The sequence below is a fragment of the Onychomys torridus genome, chromosome 3, assembly GCF_903995425.1.
Source record: "Onychomys torridus chromosome 3, mOncTor1.1, whole genome shotgun sequence".
In the NCBI taxonomy this organism is placed as follows: domain Eukaryota; kingdom Metazoa; phylum Chordata; class Mammalia; order Rodentia; family Cricetidae; genus Onychomys; species Onychomys torridus.
The window spans coordinates 14,987,314-15,006,614 of NC_050445.1; the positions used below are offsets into that span (position 1 = coordinate 14,987,314).

Sequence of the window (19,301 nt, forward strand, 5' to 3'; positions counted from 1 at the left end):
CTACTGATTTGCGCATCTCAAAGCAGAGTAACCGGCTTTGAGGTATCCCTGGTCCAGCAACTGAGGCGCGCTCATCCCGTCCCCAGGCATCCGCTCCTGGGCTGGGTACTCACCTGGCCGTTCGGTACTCTGCTCTCTCTTCTGGCCCAGCTGGCCCAAGCTGTTGTCCCCACAGGAGTACACCCGGTGGTTGCTGAACAGTAGCAGAGAGTGGCGCTCTCCACTGGATGCCCGCAAGAGCTCATGGCCATCCCCCGCCTCCAGGCGCTGAGGCTGCGGGAAGTCCGCAGCCCAGGAGAAGTACATCCCTGCACAGCCCAGCCACCAGCGACTCTGCGGTGTCACCTGGGCCAAGTGGGCTCCCTAATGTGAGTGACCCAGCTTCCTAACTCCTCCCAGGAACGCTGCCCTGTCTCTGACGTCACGATTTTTTTCTTTCGTGTGAGTGTCCTGTCTGGTGCCACTAACAGCTTTCCCACCGGTCATCTTTTTTTTTCTTTCTTTTTCTTTTTTTTTATTAAGAAAAAATTTCCATTCATTTTAGACACCAAGCAAAGATCTCCCTCTTCCCTCCCCACCCACTCTCCCCTTCCAACCCACCCCCCACTCCTCCCCACAAGAGGGCAAGGCGGTGTGAGGAGGCACTTTCAGTAGAGGCAAGTCCAAGCTTCTAGACTGTGCAAGTTGTCCCCTAGCAGGTAGAGGGCTCCAAAAAGCCAGCTCATGCACCAGGGATGGATTCTGATCCTACCGCCAGGGGGCCCTCCATATAGATCAGGCTACCCAATTGTCTCACCATGCTGAGAGGGCCTAGTCCAGTCCTATGCAGGCTCCACAGCCATTGATTCAACTTTCATGAGTTCCCACTAGTTTGGTTTGGTTGTTTCTGCAAGTTTCCCCATCATCTTAAAACATGGCTGCTTGAATTTCAAGTGCTTGAGTAGCAGAGAAGACCGGGAAGAAGAAAGTACCTCCAACGTAACTAAGCCACTTGTGAGTCCGGCTACTCTGAGCAAATTGCTAGGTTTGTGACATGTTTATTAAGTGACAATAAATTCACAAGGTATAACAATTTCAGTGGCAGTCAGTTCTCAGGGATTCTGCTTTCCTCGTCAACCCTGGCTGAGGTTCTTTTGTTCCAATCTTGATTATTAATTTTCAGATCACACACTAAACATCACAAGATAAATCTGTCTATATGTATATATATATAGATCATGAAGTGCATACAAAGGGAAAGAAGTTTCAAAGAAGCCTAGAAAGTCAGAGCTGGAAAACCTATTGCGATGCAATAATGAACCCCGACTAAGCTGCAGGGAAGAAGAAACTGTTGTCCAACTACGCCCGACTTCAGAGGCAAAACTGAGTCCAATTGCAGAGGCTGAGGGCAGGGTCCAGCTGCAGAGAAATGAAAGCCTTCAGATCAAAATTGGACAAGCTAAGTCAGTGGAAGAATAAAAGAGCCCCAGAGCAGGCACCGGAATCAGAGACGTACTCACTCACACATTCAGGAGTTCCATAAAACTACTAAACCGCAAGCCAAAGTACTTACGCAGAGGACCTGGCGCAGACCGTGCAGGCTCTGTTCTTGCTGCTTCCATCTCTGTGAGTTCAGATGGGTTTTGTTCAGCTGATTTAGAGGATCTTGTTCTCCTGGTGTCCTCCATCCCCTCTGTTTCCCCCACTCCTTCTGTCTTCTCTTCTTCCTGGTTCGATTTGCTGAGCTCTGAAGGGAGGAAGTTAATGGAAATGCCTCCTTTAGAGCTGTGTGTTCCAAGGTGACTCTCTCTGTGTGTCTGTCTGCATAATGTCTGGCTGTGGGTCTCTGTATCTGTTCCCATCTGCTGCAGGATGAAGCCTCTCTGATGGTGGCTGAATAAGACACTGACCTATGAGTATAGCAGAATATCAGTAAGAGTCATTTTTTTATTGTTACCTTTTTACTTTTGTCTTGTGTTTTCTCAAATCAAGTAGTATTTGGTTTTACACTAGGTCTGTGGGCTACCTAGATACTGGTTCTTGATCACCTAAGCAGTTTCAAGTATAGGTTCCATCTCATGAGTAGTCTATAAGTCAGACATCAGTTGGTTGCTCCCACAAAGTTTGTGCCACCATCCCCTAGCATATTTTGCAGACAGGACAGATTTTGTGGCTGGGTTGGTGTTCACTTGGTGGCCTGCAGTGTACCTTTCCATGTCATAGACACTAGGACATAGGGGTGAAGGCTCTATGTTGGCACCAGCTTGACCTCTCTATGTTCAATGAGTTGTGTGGGTGTTGTCTTCAGCAATGAGGGCTCCATTGTCTGTTTGTTGAGAGCAACCTATAGTCTTGGCAACAGCCTGGGTTGTTTGGGAATTTCACAGGGACCCTTTCAGCCAACAACTCAATTGGATGAAACTCAATCCTGGGCTAGAAGCTTCCTTTGGAGACAAGAGATGACTATTTGGGGTTCTGTCTCCCTCCTTATTTAGAGACTTCATTGGGATCACCTTCATGTATTTTAGGAAGTTTCTAGTGAACTGGGTTTCTGCACTGCCCTCAAATGCTCTCCAATTCTAGTTCTCCTCCCTTCATATCCTCACTAAATCCCATCTCTCCCCCTTCCCACTGGATCCTCCCATTCTCATCCCCCCTCCAGCCTACTCACAAAATCTATTCTATGTCCCCATCCCAGGGAGATCCATGTGTTCCCAGGCCCCAGTTCCTTCCTCTATGTCTAACCTCTCTGGGTCTACAGATTGTAGCTTGGTTATCATTATTTAGCAGTTAATATCTAGATATAAGTGAATATATACCATATTTATCTTTCTAGGTCTGGATTACCTCAATCAAAATGATTTTTTTTAATTCTGTCCCTTTGCCTGAAAATGTCATAATGTCACTTTTTAATAGCTGAGTGATATCCCATTGTGTAAATGTAGCACATTTTCTTTATCCATTTTCTGTTGAGGGACATCTAGGTTGTTTTCAGTTTCTGGCTATTATGAATAGAACAGCAATGAACACGGTTGAGCAAGTGTTCCTGTGGTAGGATGGAGTGTGCTTTGGGTATATACCTAAGAGTGATATAACTAGGTCTTGAGGTAGATTGATTCCTACCTTTCTGAGGTACCACCATACTGATTTCCATAGTGATTGTACAAATTTGCACTCCAGCCAGCAATAGATGAGTGTTTTGATCTTAGCCATCTGACAGGTATAAGATGGAATCTCAAACTAGCTTTGATTTGCATTTACCTGGTGACAAAGGATGTTGAACATTTCTTTGTTTCTCAGCCACTTGAGTTTCCTCTATTGAGAATTCTCTGTTTAGATCTGAACCCCATATTTTAATTGGGTTATCTACTGTTTTTGATATCAAGTTTCTTGAGTTCTATACCTATTTTCTAAATTAGTCCTCTATCTGATGTGAAGCTGGTAAAAAATCTTTTCCCATTTTGTAGACTGCCACTTTGTCCAAATGATGGTGTCCTTTGCCTTACAAAGCTTTTCAGTTTCATGAGGTCCCATTTATTAATTATGGATCTTAGTGCCTGCATTAATGGTGTTCTGTTCAGAAGGTCTTGTCCTATGCCAATATTTTCAAGGCTATTCCCCCCTTTCTCTTCTAACAGGTTCAGTGTAACTGGTTTTATGTTGAGGTCTTTGATCCATTTGGTCTTGAGTTTTATGCAGAGTGATAGGTAGGGATCTACTTGCATTCTTCTACATGCAATCATCCAGTTTGACCAGCACCATTTGTAGAAGATTCTGTCTTTTTTCTAGTATGTATTCTGGATTCTTTATCAAAAATCATGTGTCTGTAAGTGTGCAGACTTATTTTTGGTTCTTCATTTTGACTCCATTAATCAACATGTTTGTTTTGTGTTTGTGGATGTGTCTGTTTCCATTTGCTGGTCTGGGGATATTTATTCCCTGTGTTTTCACAGTTGTAGTTAACCTCCTTAGTTTGAAATTTTCCTTCTAACACCTTCTGGCTGACTTTATTGATACATATTGTTTAAATTGGACTTTATCATTGAATTCTAGTTTTCTCTATCTATGTGACTGAAAGTTTTGCTGGGATAGTGGTCTAGACTGGCATCGGTGATCTCTGAGTATGCAGGATATCTGTTCATGTTCTTCTGGCTTTTAGAGTCTCCATTGAGAAATCAAGTGTAATTCTAATATGTTTGCCTTTATATGTTACTTGGTTTTTTCCTCTTGTAGCTTTTAATATTCTTTCTCTGTTCTGTATGTTCAGTGTATTGATTATTAAGTGGCGAGGGGACTTTATTTTCTGGCCCAATCTATTTGGTGATACTTCTTGTACCATTATAGCCATCTCCTTCTTTAGGTTAGGAAAATTTTCTTCTATGATTTTGTTGAAAACATTTTCTGGGCCTTTGATCTGTATTTCTTCTCCTTCCTTTATACCTATTATTCTTAGGTGTGGTCCTTTCACAGTGTCCCAGATTTTCTGGATGTTTTGTATCAGGGATTTTTTAGATTTAACATTTTTTGTTGACTCATATATCCATTTCTTCTATTGTATCTTTAATTCTTGAGATTCTCTCTTACATCTCTTGTAGTCTATGGGTGAAGTTTGCCTTTGTAGTTCCTGTTTGAATTCCGAAATTTTTCACTTCAAGAATTCTCAGAAATTTGGGTTTTCTTTATTGACTCTATTTCCAAATTTGGATCTTAACCAGTTTTATTTATTTCTTTATACTGTTTGTTTGTATTTTCCTGGATTTCTTTAAGGGAGCTATTAATTTCCTCTTTAAGGACCTCTATCATCTTCATATAGTTAGTTTTAAGATCTTTTTCTTGTTCTTCAACCATGTTAGAATATTCAGTGCCTGCTGTAGTAGGTAGCTGGGCTTTTGTGGAGACATGTTGCCCTGGCTGTTATTGATTGTGTTCTTACACTATAGGTCTAGGTGCTGATTTATGCATTTGTCTTTGTTGGGTGAGTGTTTTGTTCCTTGATTTCTGTTTCCTTTCTGAATTTTGGTAGACTGTGATAGCTGCTGTTGCCTGTTTTCCTGGTCTGCTGAGCTGGTGTATTCACAGGTAATGCTTGCTGATGTTGGAGGCTGGGACAATGGGCTGAGTTGGGGGAAGGAAGGTGGGGGAGAGATCTTTATGATCCAGGATGGGGTCTGAAAGAAAAGGGAGACTGCATCTTGGGTCCTGCTACAGAGATGGGGATGAGACTGGGGGATTGGATCTGAGAGAACAAAGCACCTGATATATTCTTAAGAAATTAAATAATGCTAATCTTGGTTTTAATGAAATAACAAATTTAATGAAATTATGTCCTTTCATAATCATCTTATTTGCTATGATCGTTTGCTTACGCAGAATTCCCATCTTACATGAGTCTAGTTTTAGTGTTGAAGGGGGAAATTAGTAGCCCTCTTGAGAGTCGGCCTCCATCTTGAGGTATCTGCTGACTTGTAGATGAACCCAGAGCTGACCAGTGACTGAACTGAAACAATAAATCTGAATGTATATATATTCTGGGCCCAGCGAAACAGAATATAGGGAGTAAAAATTTATGTCTCTATAGATACTCTGTATCCTGTCAGTCATTAATAATTTCACGCTTTTAGTTCAGCCAATAACTTCAAAGAACTACCTCACCCCTAGCTCCCTCATCCAATCCTAAAACACTAAGATATGTAACCTACTGCTCGTAAACTTTTTCCTATATAATAACAAGTGCTCAGGGTTTCCTCCTTCACTCCCTGTAATGGAGTGTCAGGAGAAGTCCCTGCCTGGGCTTGGCTTGAATAAGAAATCTTTTGTTTTTGCATCAGAAATCGGCTCCTTGGTGGTCTTGTTGTGGGGGGACTCGCCATACAGGCATAGCAGTGTCTAAATGGCTCATTTTGCCATTGTCTCCATAAAAAATATATTCTTATCATTCAGCATAATTTGGATTTTAAGAATTGTCAGATCCAACGGAGACTCCAATTCCCCAAACTCCAAAAGGCAGGACACTTGTCTAGAAATGACAGTTGTGGCCCAGCTCCAGCCAGATTATAGAAGGATTTCTGGCAGTTAGATAAAAGCCAGCATTACTCAGGAATTTGTGAAATGGTTTTTGTCTGCCAAAAGAAATCATTCCCCTTGCATGTCCCTCAGGCAGAAGGGACATATGGTTCTCTATTGACACATACTGTGGTTGCATATCAAAGCCCATGCTGGCTCCAGGCTCCCGCAGTCCCCATTCACAAGTACTCATTATACATTCCAGTGTCCCAGCCCTTCTGACCTATTCCCCTGCCCTAAACCCTCAGGGCTGTTCCAGCTCACAGGCTTCCCTCCCCTCAGCTATTTACTCATCCTCCACATAACAGGCCATTGTCTACTATTCCAACTCTTGCTAGTCCTTGCCATTGCTGCTTCCCTATCCCTGGCCATGCCCAGTCTGCTTCTTTGTCTCTCTGTTCTGGACTCTTCCAGATGCCGCTGGATATTTTCTCTCTCTTACCCACAATAAAAAGCGTTCCCTTAATGGAGTGGTCATTTTGGTCATTTCCTTCCTCAGTGCACACACGGTGCTGAAGGCCTGGAAGGGATACAAATGCCTCCCTCCCCTTCCAAGGGGCTGAATTGACCCTTGTAAGGTCTGAATCGTTTGCTTCTGCTGGTTTCTGCCACCCACCGTATTTCACTCCGAATTCTGGAGTTCGCCTCCCCAGCCACTTCTCTTCCCCTGCTCTAACCACTCCTCTCTCCTCGCCTACTGGGTAAGTGTCCTCTTAGTCTCTGGCTCCTGGACCCTGCCCTGCCCTCCTGGATGTCGGTCACTTGGAAAGGCTCTGTCTCTCCTTGGCATGCTGGAATCTCCTGTACACTTCTCCACTGTGATTCAGGGCATTTCTCCGCTAAGGCACTTATCCCTCTCCTCTGTTGGAATTCTTTCTTTGGCAGAGTTCTTATTTGTGACCCTTTCCCATAAATCTCTCCCATGTCACCTTGGTAGAGAAAGACATCAGGAGGATATGGAGAAACACGGTGCTAGGGAAGTTCCCAGGAATCCACAGGACGACCCCAGTTTAGACTACTAGCAATAGTGGGGAGGGTGCCTGAGCTGGCCTACCCTGGTAATCAGAATTGGGAATGCTGTAACTGTCATCATAGAGCCTTCATCCAGTAACTGATGGAAGCAGATGCAGAGATCCACAGCCAAGCACCAGGCGGAGCTCCAGGAGTCCAGCTGAAGAGAGGGAAGAAGGATTCTATGAGCAAGGGGTATCAAGATCATGATGGGGAAACCTACAGAGATAACCAAACCAAGCTGGTGGGAACTCATGAACTTTAGATCAATAACTGTGGAGCCTCCATGGGACTGGACTAGGTCTACTGTATAAGCAAGACGGTTGTGTAGCTTGATTTGCTTAAGGGACCCCTGACAGTAGGGTCAGGATCCATGCTTGGAGCCCATTACCTATGGTGGGACACCTTGCACAGCCTTGATGCAGGGGGAGGGGCTTGGACCTGCCTCAACTGAATGTACCAGGCTTTTCTGACTCCCCATGGGAGGCCTTACTTTTTCAAAGGAGGGCATGGAGAGTGGGTTGGGGTAGAGGCTGGGGGGGGGGGTTGGAAGGAGGGAAGAGAGGGAAGTCTGTGGTTGGTATGTAAAATGAATAAAAAAATTCTTAATAAAGAAAAAACTCTCTCATCTCACCCTTGCTATGCTCCTGGAACCCTCCCCACCTGTCTCTCAGCTTACTCCTGGAGCTTGCTGTGTATCACTCACTCACCTACTGGAGCCTAAACTAACCACTGGCTCTTACTAGACTCATTGACTCTTCACCTGCCTTTTAATCTCTTTTTCTCCTTGGACTCAGAGATTCCACTAAAACCTCGATGTCTTCCTGCAAACATTTTGGCCTCAGTGTAAACTAGATAATCAGTCTCAATGGCCAAAAAAATGGCACACTCAGTTTGCAAATTCTCACAGATAATAACTGCTTCCGCCACTGCACGAACAAGTGGTCCCCCACATCACTTATATCTTGGCTTTCTCTACTCTCTACTCTTGAAAATGTCTAAGCTTTCTTTACTCTCTGATCTTGAAGAATCTCCTAAGACCATTGTTTATACTTTCTGTGTCTCAGGATTTGTAAGTTTATTGGTTATGGTTAAAAGATATATAAAATTTGTAACAAAAAGTTAATTTAGAGCTTGTAACAAAAGGGGTTGACCTTTAAAACATCTATACATAACCATTCTGGGTTTGCTACAACATGTTAGCATGACAGGACAAGGCAGTGCAGAGGTTGCTCTATTCTGTGTTCTTCCTGAGACCAGATTTATGCTTGATTAGAATTTGATCTCCTTGATGAGAAGCCCCTTAGAAAATTATCCAAACTAGCCAGGCGATGGTGGCGCACGCCTTTAATCCCAGCACTCGGAAGGCAGAGGCAGGAGGATCTCTGTGAGTTCCGGGCCAGCCTGGTCTACAAAGCGAGTTCCAGGAAAGGCGCAAGGCTACACAGAGAAACCCTGTCTCGAAAACAACAACAACAAAAACCAAAAGAAAAAAGAAAGAGAGAAAGAAAGAAGGAAAATTATCCAAACTTGTTCTAGGAACCCAAGGGCAGAATGCCCCACCAGCTGATCGTAGTTTATGCTGAAATGCTTACTTGCACAAGCCCTGCCCCCTTCAGCTGCCAAGGGAGTGCTAGAACATGTTCTTTTTTGTTTGTTTTCCTTCAAAACCGCATGCTCTGGACATTCTATATTACACTTGGGTTCCCAAATACCTGAGTGTAGTTCCAGTGACTAGAATAAAGACTTTCAAATGGCTATAAACTATATCTGAGTGGTCATCTATGGTGGACTCCCCTGTAACACTAGTATGTAACTTGGATTCAATTCTTGTTTTGACCTGCTCTGTTTCCGACCTAGGCCAGTTCACCCCTCCTTAGGCAACCTGGTGGTCCCCCGCTCCTGGGAGGTCACCATATTGATGCCGAACTTAGTGCGGACACCCGATCGGCATAGCATACTACAGCCCAGAACTCCTAGACTCAAGCGATCCTCCTGTCTCTGCCTCCCGAGTAGCTGGGACTACAGGCGTGCGCCACCGCGCGCGGCTCAATTCTTGTTTTAAAAAATAGATTTGCTACAGAATACTATGTGTGTAACTTGGATTCAATTCTTGTTCATCAAAATAAATTACTAACAACAAATATTTGATAAATACAGTTTATAAATTCCTGTGTTGTAAAGATCTACTCAGTCTAACAAAAACTTAGAGATGTATGTCTAACTTTGTATGCCTTCGTTAACTGTGTTCAATACCAGGCTTCTAAAAAAACTGAATAAGGAACATCGTGTGTTTGATAAATAACATTTATGAATTTCTAAGTCTATTCAAGCCAGCAAAAACTGATTGGAAGTTATATGTCTAGCTTCTTTGTCATTACTAACTTTGTTAAGCTTTAACGATTTGGACTAACTGAGCTATACAAGAAACTGTGATATGCTATATAGGTACACCATGAAAGGATCAGGAAAATAAGGTTCTCAGTGTGTCTGTGGACTGCACTTATGTTTTAAGGCTTTATTTTGATACTAAAGACTCTTCAACTGAAACTGTGCTGTTCTATAAGGATTGGGAAAATAAGGTTCCCAGTCTCTATGTTGACTGTATTTATGGTTTAAACTTTTATTTTGATGATAAGTTTCTTCAAGGCTCAAATTGAACAAGGATAAAATTGTAATATCACAGTCTTATTAACTTGTAAACTGTTAAAGATAATCAAGACAGACAAGTTAATGATCTGCTTATAAATGATCAAATTCTTTAACATGTTTGGAACTATGCTTGTAGTCATGCTATGTACAAATGGAATTCATTTACAGGGACAAGTTTAGCCTTCTATATACGCTGTCAAGGTTAAAACTGAAGCAAGTAACTAAAGACAAGTAAATTTTGTTTAAAACCAGGTATACTTAGATTAGATGTGGCTCTCAAACCCTTCAGAGAAATCTGCTGAATATGGCATGTAAAGGTATTTAATGAAAAGTTTTCCCCTGATAGACAAAAATACCAGCTTCTGGGAGCTCTGTAGCTACCTCCACAGAAGACTCAGCTTGGACTTGCTTCATGTGTGGGAATGCTGATCACTGAGCAAAAAAAAAATCTGCCCCATGCCTTGCCCACTTAGGGCCCTGGAATAACTCTGGAGACTACTGGGTTGACTGCCCAACTCTTCCTTGCCAAGGTAAGGCCAGTTTCCCAGGTTCCTCCTCCACAGGAAAATCTCTCAGATCTTCTGGGTCTGGAGGACAAAGGCTGATGTTACCGCCTTGGGTGGCAGCTGGAAGACGTAACACTGTCCTATGTGGCAGCCAAAGACTGATGACCTCTGCCCCTCAGCAAAGCCATTAAGATGACCATGGAGGATCCCAGGCTGGCTGTCCAGGTAGTGGGTAAGTCTCTGTCATTTTAGTTGGTACAGAGCCACTTGATCTATACTTCCTGGTCAAATGTATCCTTCTCAGATCTCTGTGATGGCCTTGATGGAGGGCCCTAGCCATGTCAGACAGTTTAGCAACACCAAGAGGACCTTAGCCAGCCCCTTGCATGAGGCTACACTGCCAGGTCAGTCCATTCAGAGCTAAAATGGCACACTCAGTTTTCAAATTCTCACAGATAATAACAACTTCTGCTACTTCACAAGCAAGTGGTCCTCAAGTTTGAAAGTCAAGAGCTAAAAGGTCTGCTTTCACCTTAAAAAAACATTTTGGCTTTACAGTAAGTTTGGGTATAAAAGATAGACATGTTACTTGATGATACAAATTTTTTAAAAAGCATAAGATGTTTAAATTACTTAAGTCTCTTAAATAAATTAAAAAAAAAAAAAAGGTTTTGTAGCAGAGGCTCAATTACCTACCAGTCTAACTTGGTTTCATATATAAAAATCAAGCCTAGCTTTGCCTAGACTAGGTCTCCCATTGAGAAACGTAAACTCAGGTTTACCTTGCTTACAGGCTACATGCTGAGAAAGACAAAGTCACAAAACAGGTTTCAATGTAAAACAAACTCCAGCTACCATGCTGTTTGTTGCAGAATCCTAATTGGTCTTAATAAAAACCCAGAGCCAGATATCAGGGTGAAAGCTGAAAGATCAGAGCAAACTACAGCCACCACCTCTTACTTCACCAACTCCTCAGCCTGACAGCCAGAGTTCCTGGCTCCTCCTGCCTTATATTCCTTTCTCTGCCTAGCCGTATCACTTCCTGTCTCAATCTTCCTGTTAGAGTCGGCGCTGAAACCAGAAGCTTCACTCCGATATCGGGTCACACAGAAACAGTTTATTTTATGCGTGCACACGGGTCAATCAGTCAAGCTTGGGACTGAAGACCCCAAAGCTCAAGCTCGCAGGCTTGTTATAGGGCAGTTTCGCATGGGTTGGGGAGTGAGGGTCGCTCAGAGTTCAGCCATCTGGCTGGACTACACATGGATTGGGGAGTGAGGGTCGCTTGGAGTTCAGCCACAAGCAGCTTGTTTTTCCAAGAGCTGCGAGCTAGCTTTACAATGTGGAAGCCTTCTGTACGAGCTAAGCAGGAATATTTTCCACTAAGCAGAAATACATTTCTCTACTGGGATAGAGCCTAAAATGGAGCCTTTACATTCCCTCCTCTCCTTGTACTGACCTTTAATCCTAAAGGTCGGTCTCTGGTATAGGCTGATATCTTTGTCTCAGGACCATCATTTTAACCCCATCTACTTGGGACCGAACAAAGCCTGAAATCCGATTCAGGACACATGGTCCAATCATTAGTACTAGGAGCAGGACAATCAGGGGCCCCGTGAGGGCTGAGAGCAGGGCGGTCATCCAGGGTGATTTTTCATACCATTCCTCAAACCAGCTCTGGGAGCCGCGTATGGACCTTTCCCTTGCATCTAGTCTCTCTCTGAGTTTTGTCATGGATTCCCTTACCACCCCTGTGTGGTCAGTATAGAAACAACAGTTTTCTTTTAGGGCGGCACAAAGTCCTCCTTCTTTTAAAAATAGTAAGTCTAGGCCGCATCTGTTCTGCAAGACTACCTCTGACAGGGAGGTTAAGGACCTTTCCAGAGCAGTTATGGATGTTTCTATTGCCCTTAGATCTTGCTGTATTGCGGCTTCTAAAATCCCTAGCTGTCTAGGGCCCTCAATCAAAGCTGTAGTTCCAGTCCCGACCCCCGCCAATATACCTGCTCCTAATAGAACAGCCAGGGTGACACTGACAGGTTCTCGTGTGAACCGAGTTCTGCCCAGAAAATGTCCTTCAAATTCTTCTGTTGAATAATAAACTAACCTTGGGTAAATCCGGACTAATACACAAAAATCCTTAGATTGGCTAAAGCTAGCAATTGAGACACACGGTGTGATCCCAGTATTGCATGCCCAGTATAAACCTGATGAGGGGACTATGTACTGAGATGTGTCAGAAGAGGACACACTCACTGTACATGCACAGAGCTTGCTTCCCAGCACTTGGGAGTGTCCTAGGCATGTTCCTAAACCAGTCACTTCAGGTAAGGTTAGCATATGCTTTGTTCCCCAGTCGCAGCTCTTGGAGGTGTTATAGGTGAAACTCCCATTAACAGCTATCCCTTCATAGTATGGGGGGCTTGCTTGGAGGCAAATCCAGCAGGATTCAGTAAGGTTGGGCTGAGTAGAGTTGAGGGCTTGGTATCCCCCTTCGATTAGGTCTATCAACCATTTTCCTGACCCTGGTAGAGTGGGATTCGTGACAGCCAGTGTGGTCAGTGGGAGGGTGGAAGGGTTCTGACGAGTTGAGTTAGATGGGGGTATTTGCCTTGGGGGTACCCGTTTATTATTTGTTTTAGGAGGAGGAGCTTTCTGGTCCTGTAATACTTTATTAGGGCCTATCGGCTGAGGGTCAGCATCTATTATTAACTTGATTTTGAATAGGACTCCTGGATCATAGGCGGTCTGGTGATATACCCTCAAGCCCCACAGTCTACCTTTTATCCAATCCCTTGATGCTTTTCCTGCCTGGGTGAAAGTGATGTTCAAGGGGTTGCAGGCAAACTCTGTACAAGGTCCCGACCCGTACCATAGGGTCGTGACTGTCCTAGGTGTGCTCCAGCAGTAATCTTGAGAGAGTGGGGGTTCATTCCCACCTGTCTCCCTCTTTACCTGGATCAGATCCCAGGATGAGCTCGGCTTCCACCAAGCGTCCCCTGTAGTTTCACATCCCCATGACTTACAATAGTAACTTTCATGCTGCCCACAAGAGCGCGCTAGCGACCTGCTTCTCCCGTCCCTAGGACACACATAAAACGGTCTCTTTGTCAGGGCCGCCCGGGCCCTCGGGTCTCGGCACCCTGCCGGGTAACGCGAACAGGGGCAGCGTCCACTTTGGGTGCACACTTCTGGTTCACCTGGGTTTGCCGGGTCAGTGGTTGGGATGTCAAAGTCTTCTGCTCCTGCCAGCATGTGGCAGAGGTCGGGTTCCAGGGCAGGCCACCAAGTCCAAAGAGGGTGCCTACCGGTTTTCTCCCAAACCACATCCCCTGCCCCCGACAGTATTTGCCATGTTTGGCTCACAGGTTGGTGCGGATTAGTTCGGCTGATTTCCACATGGGATCCGAAGCTTGAGGGGATTGTCAGTCCATTCCACAGTCCAGTCCAAATCCACATCTGGAGCAGGCGCGGGCTTAAGGTGGGAGCCATGGATCCACGCAGCAACTCCGTCAACTTTAACTGCCGTCGGGGTGGTCAACAGGACTTGATAGGGACCCTTCCACCGAGGTTCTAGGGTCTGATGCTGGTGCCGGCGGACGTACACGAAGTCCCCTACATGGAACCGGTGGGCAGGACCATCTCCACTGGGCTGGTACGCAGCAGACAACTGTTTCCACAGGGTGTGCTGGACCACCGCCAAGGCTTGCAGTCTGTCAGATAGGAAGGAAGGCATGATTTCCCCTTTCTGGAAGGCTAGGTCCTTAACTGGGGAAGCACAACCAAAGAGTAGTTCAAAAGGGGTAAGGCCCTTAAGGGAAGGGGTATTCCTAGCTCTAAAGAGGGCATACGGTAGGAGCATCGTCCAATCTCTAGAGCCAGTCTCCATGGTCAATTTGGTTAAGGTCTCCTTAATGGTCCTGTTTGTTCTTTCTACCTGTCCAGAGCTCTGGGGTCTGTATGAACAATGCAGCTTCCAATCGATCCCCAATATTTTTGCCAGTCCCTGACTTACCTGAGCCACGAATGCTGGGCCATTAACTGACCCAATTACCTGAGGCAGTCCAAATCTTGGGAAGATTTCTTCCAGGATTTTCTTAGCGACTATTGCTGTAGTCTCCTTTTTGGTGGGGTAGGCTTCTACCCATCCTGTAAAGGTGTCTACAAACACTAGTAAATACCTTAGGCCATATTTAGCCAGCTGTATTTCAGTGAAATCTACTTCCCAATGTTGGCCAGGCCACTTCCTCGTAGCCTCTTTCCAGGAGCCAACCGACCAGGGTAGGCATTAACCTGTTGGCAGGCTTGGCAGTCCGCTATCACTTTCTCTGCCATCCGCTTCCTTTCAGACGGGGAGTGAGTTTTATTTTCTTCAGTGAGTTGAACTAACTTTCGGCTACCCAGATGGGTCAGCTTGTGGATTCGCTCCAGCGTGTCCTTCAGGGATTCGGGGGACGAGGGTTCTTCAGAGACCAGGCTTTCAGGGGGTGATGGGTGGACTATCAGGTGCCTGGTGCCTCGGAGAGCTGCTTCCCTTGCTTCCTGGTCAGCCCTCCAGTTTCCGACCGCAATTGGGGAGTCACCTTTCTGGTGCCCTGGGCAGTGCACGATGGCCAGTGCGCGAGGCAGCATGACAGCGTCTAATAATGCCTCGATTTCTTTTTTATTTTTAATTTCTTTTCCGGCTGAAGTTAACAGTCCCCTCTCCCTGTATATGGCCCCATGCACATGCGTGGTTGCAAATGCATACCGGCTGTCTGTGTAGATGGTAGCCCGTTTACCGGCTGCCATGGTAAGTGCTTGGGTGAGTGCAATCAATTCGGCTTTTTGAGCCGAGGTTCCCTCTGGGAGGATGCTAGACCAGATGACCTTATTTTTGTCCACTACTGCCGCTCCCACTCTCCGCTGGCCCTCATTTAGGAAACTGCTGCCATCTGTATACCATATCAGGTCAGGGTTGGCCAGCGGTTGGTCCATTAAATCTGTCCGGACCCCCGTTTCTTCCGCCAGAATGGCACCACAGTCATGAACCGGCACTCCCTCCTCTCCTTGTTCAGCAATTGGGAGGAGCGTGGCAGGGTTTAAGATAGCTGGGGGCCCAAAGGTGATGCGGTCCCGGTCCAGAAGAGTCACCTGATAATAAGTGGCCCGAGCATTGCTAAGCCATCGGTCAGGCGGCTGGCGGACAATGCTCTCCAATGCATGGGGAGCTATAACAGTCAGATGCTGTCCCAAAGTTAATTTGTCCGCGTCCCGCACCAGCATGGCTGCCGTGGCCACCGCCCTTAGGCAGATTTGCCATCCCCTGGCCACAAGATCTAGCCGCTTGGATAGGTAAGCGGTTGGTCTTTTCCACGGACCGAGGGCTTGTACTAGGACGCCGACCGCACCCCACCCTTTTCATGCAAGTACAGAGTGAATGGCTTCCTCACATCCGGGAGAGCGAGTGCTGGAGCGGATAAGAACGCCCTCTTTAACTTTTCAAATGCAGCCTGGTGTTCTTCCTGCCAGACAAAGGGGTTCTTTTCTTTTAACAAGGGAAGAAAAGGCTCTGTGATGGCAGTGAACCCTGGAATCCAAAGCCGGCAGAACCCAGCTGCACCCAGGAATTCACGTAACCGCCGGCGGTCCGTTGGAGCAGGTATGCTGGCCACGGTTCGCTTACGAGCGTCGGTGAGCCACCTCCTGCCTTCCTCTAAGGAGTAACCGAGGAAGATGACTTTGTTTTGGCAGATCTGTGCCTTCTTGGCAGACGCCCTGTACCCCAGGCTGGCCAGGGTATCCAGAAGTTTCTCAGTCCCTTGTTTGCAAGTGTCCCGAGTCTCAGCTGCCAGGAGTAGATCATCTACATACTGGAGGAGGGTGACATCAGGGGTGGTCTCTCGATACTCCCGAAGGTCTCGGTGTAGAGCCTCATCGAAGATAGTTGGAGAGTTCTTAAATCCTTGTGGAAGTCTGGTCCATGTCAGTTGCCCTGTCCCCCCTCCCTCAGGGTCTGACCATTCAAAGGCAAAGAGCTTTTGAGAATCGGGGTGGAGGGGGAGGCAAAAAAAGGCATCCTTTAAATCCAGAACAGTATACCAGTTGCGCCCTGGAGGTAAGGTACTCAAGAGGTTATGAGGGTTGGGCACTGTAGAGTGAATGTCTATTACCCGGGAGTTTACTTCTCTCAGGTCCTGGACTGGTCTGTAGTCATCTGTTCCTGGCTTCCTTACCAGCAGGAGCGGAGTATTCCACTCTGATTGACATGGTTTCAGTACGCCCAGTTCCAGAAACCTCTTGATGTGGGGTTTTATGCCTTCTCGGGCTTCTCGACTAAGCGGGTATTGTCTTACTCGCACGGGTACCGCGGTGGGTTTGAGGGTGACCACCACCGGGGGTTGCTCCTTAGCCAGTCCGAGGCCCCCTGTCTCTGCCCACGCATTAGGGAACCTATGAATCCACTCCTCGTTGTACGGTGAAACAGTGGCTACAGAGGCTTTTGCCACTGCTCCATACAGATGGTATTCCTCAGCAGCTGGAAGTTCTAGCGTGAGGAGATGGAGGTCCCCTACTTTCGGGTGGGCAAATTTTAATTCTGGGCCCTGAGAGGTAAAGGAGATCTGAGCTCCCAGTTTTGTCAGGAGGTCTCTACCTAATAGGGGTGCCAGACAGAAAAGAATGTTGCACAGTACCTTTTCCCAAGTTGACTGTTCTCTGGATAGTCCAGGGTCTCTCTCTGCTTCCATTTGCTCCTTGGACCAGTGACTTTCGGGTAGACAGAGGGCCTAGTGGATGCTTGATGGCTGAATAGACTGCCCCTGTGTCCACCTCAAAGTCCACTGGGGTCCCCTCCACTTCAAATGTTACCCGGAGTTCGGGGAGGGGGTCCGAACCCTGACTCTCTCAGTCCCCAAGGGCGAGGACCTGCCGGCCCCGCCCTTTCTGCTTCTTCGGGCATTCTCTGATCCAATGACCCTCCTCTTTGCAGTAGGCGCATTGATTTGGTCCCAAAGGAGGACAGCCTCCCCGACCTCCTCCTCCTCCTCGCCCCCGTGGCCCCGGCCCGTCTCTTACCGCGGCTGCAAGAATCCGTGTTAGATCCCGATTTTGGCGTTTTCGCCGCTCTTTTTCTTTTTCCTCTCTTTGTTTTTCTAACCGAGCCTCTTTTTCTTCTGCGGTCTCCCGCTTATAATAGACTTTTTCTGCCTCTTTAACCAGGTCCCTCAGGCTCAACCCTTGTAACCCATCTAATCTTTGCAACTTCCGCCGTATATCTGTGGCAGACTGCCCTATAAAGGCCATGCTCACTGCTCCCCTCAATTCCTCTGACTGTGGGTCAAAGGGTGTATACCTTCTATATGCTTCCATGAGTCTCTCAAGAAAGGCAGAGGGGGTCTCTTCAGACCCTTGAAGAACCTCGCCTACCTTAGCCAAATTAGTGGGCCTTCTGGCCGCTGCACGGAGACCTGCCATTAGAGTCTGGCGATAGAGGGACAGATGCTCCCTACCTTCCGGAGTGTTCGGATTCCACGTTGGGTGCCGCAGGGGAAAGTGCTCATCAATGAGATTGGGGAGCTGAGTTGGCCGCCCGTCCGGTCCAGGGACCAACTTCCTATCTTCCAGGAGGATGCGTTCCCTTTCTTCTGTGGTGAAAAGGACCCCCAGAAGTTGCTGGCAATCGTCCCATGTAGGCTGGTGGGAAAACATGATGGACTCTAGGAGTCCAGTTAGGGGGGAGGGGTCTTCAGAAAAGGGTGGGTTATTATTCTTCCATTTCTATAAATCTGAGGAAGAAAATGGCCAGTATTGGAGGGCAGGCATGTCTCCTCCAGCCCCATCATCAATAGTTCCCCCAATGGGGCGTAGGGGCAGTGTGACTGCCGGTGGGGCCTCATCATGAGGGCGTGCCCTTCTCTGGCAGGTGCCCTGTGCAGGCCCTGAAGGGGAGACCGGGGCCGGTCCGGATCCTGCCCCCACTGGCGGTGGCGGCGGCGGCGGCGGCGGCGGCGGCAGCGGTGGCGGCAGCGGCGGCAATCTGTAAGGCGGTGGGGGGTCTAGGTCAAGAGAAATGAGATCAGCCTGAGACTCTGGCAGGGGTGCAGGTGTCGGGATCAATGGGGGAGGGGAAGATTTAGGCGAATCAGAGGTTTTGGTTAGAAGGAGAGAGGTATGATCAGTAGGTGGTGCAGACGGGCCGACCTGAAATGACCGGACCCACTTAGGCGGGTCCACCACTAAATCTTCCCAAATCCAGATATAGGCTTGTTGGTCCGGATGCCCATGTGAACCTGGAATGAAGATTTTTTGTTTAACTGCCCTAATAAGGTTCAGATCGAAAGTGCCATCAGTGGGCCACCCCACGCCGAAGGTGGGCCATTCAGATGAGCAGAAAGTCTGCCACTTTCCCTTCTTCACTCGAACTGCCATGTTTGATGCACGAGCCGTCACTTCTGACCAATGAGAGAGAGTGAGAGAGAGTGGTGTAGAGGCAGTTTGTCCCATACCGAACAGATAAAATAAGACACTGAAGGACACAAACAAAATCAAAACACACAGAGACAGGACAAGCCGGCAAATTGGTACAGAAAACGAAACCAAAAGATTATCTAGCGGCCCGGGCCTTCTAAAAAAAAAATCTCCTAGGCAGGAGGGTGTCCGAAGGGGTCCCTCTTACAGGATCCCCACACTCTAGAGCATCCTCCAGAGTTGCAGCCTGTGGGTTCCGGACACGTCTGTCCCCCATCGTCCAGGAGTCCTCACGGGCAGCCTGGACAGCTGCTCACCCTCCCAAGCTGACTCACCACCAGACGTGAAGAATATCTCGGTGGGACCTCCAATGTTAGAGTCGGCGCTGAAACCAGAAGCTTCACTCCGATATCGGGTCACACAGAAACAGTTTATTTTATGCATGCACACAGGTCAATCAGTCAAGCTTGGGACTGAAGACCCCAAAGCTCAAGCTCACAGGCTTGTTATAGGGCAGTTTCGCATGGGTTGGGGAGTGGGGTCGCTCAGAGTTCAGCCATCCGGCTGGACTACACATAGATTGGGGAGTGAGGGTCGCTTGGAGTTCAGCCATCCGGCTGGACTACACATGGATTGGGGAGT

The 19,301-nt window shown here is 47.0% G+C and overlaps 2 protein-coding genes across 4 annotated transcripts in view; both read right to left on the minus strand.

Annotated features, from left to right (window-relative positions):
- Nucleotides 1-373, minus strand: part of Herc6 (HECT and RLD domain containing E3 ubiquitin protein ligase family member 6) — a 52,371-nt gene extending 51,998 nt beyond the window's left edge. For all 3 annotated transcript variants that reach the window (XM_036182818.1, XM_036182820.1, XM_036182817.1), the window contains exon 1: nucleotides 114-373. In XM_036182818.1, the coding sequence (XP_036038711.1) occupies nucleotides 114-306 (193 nt within the window). In that variant the 5' untranslated portion in view covers nucleotides 307-373. The remainder of the gene's footprint in view (nucleotides 1-113) is intronic.
- Nucleotides 374-13,590: 13,217 nt separating this feature from the next.
- On the minus strand, nucleotides 13,591-18,695 carry LOC118579524. The gene is given in 5 exon segments (XM_036180831.1): nucleotides 13,591-14,453; nucleotides 14,456-15,595; nucleotides 15,598-16,865; nucleotides 16,867-17,999; nucleotides 18,408-18,695. Coding segments are annotated over 5 exon segments (4,692 nt in total).
- Between the last annotated feature and the right edge of the window lie 606 nt (nucleotides 18,696-19,301).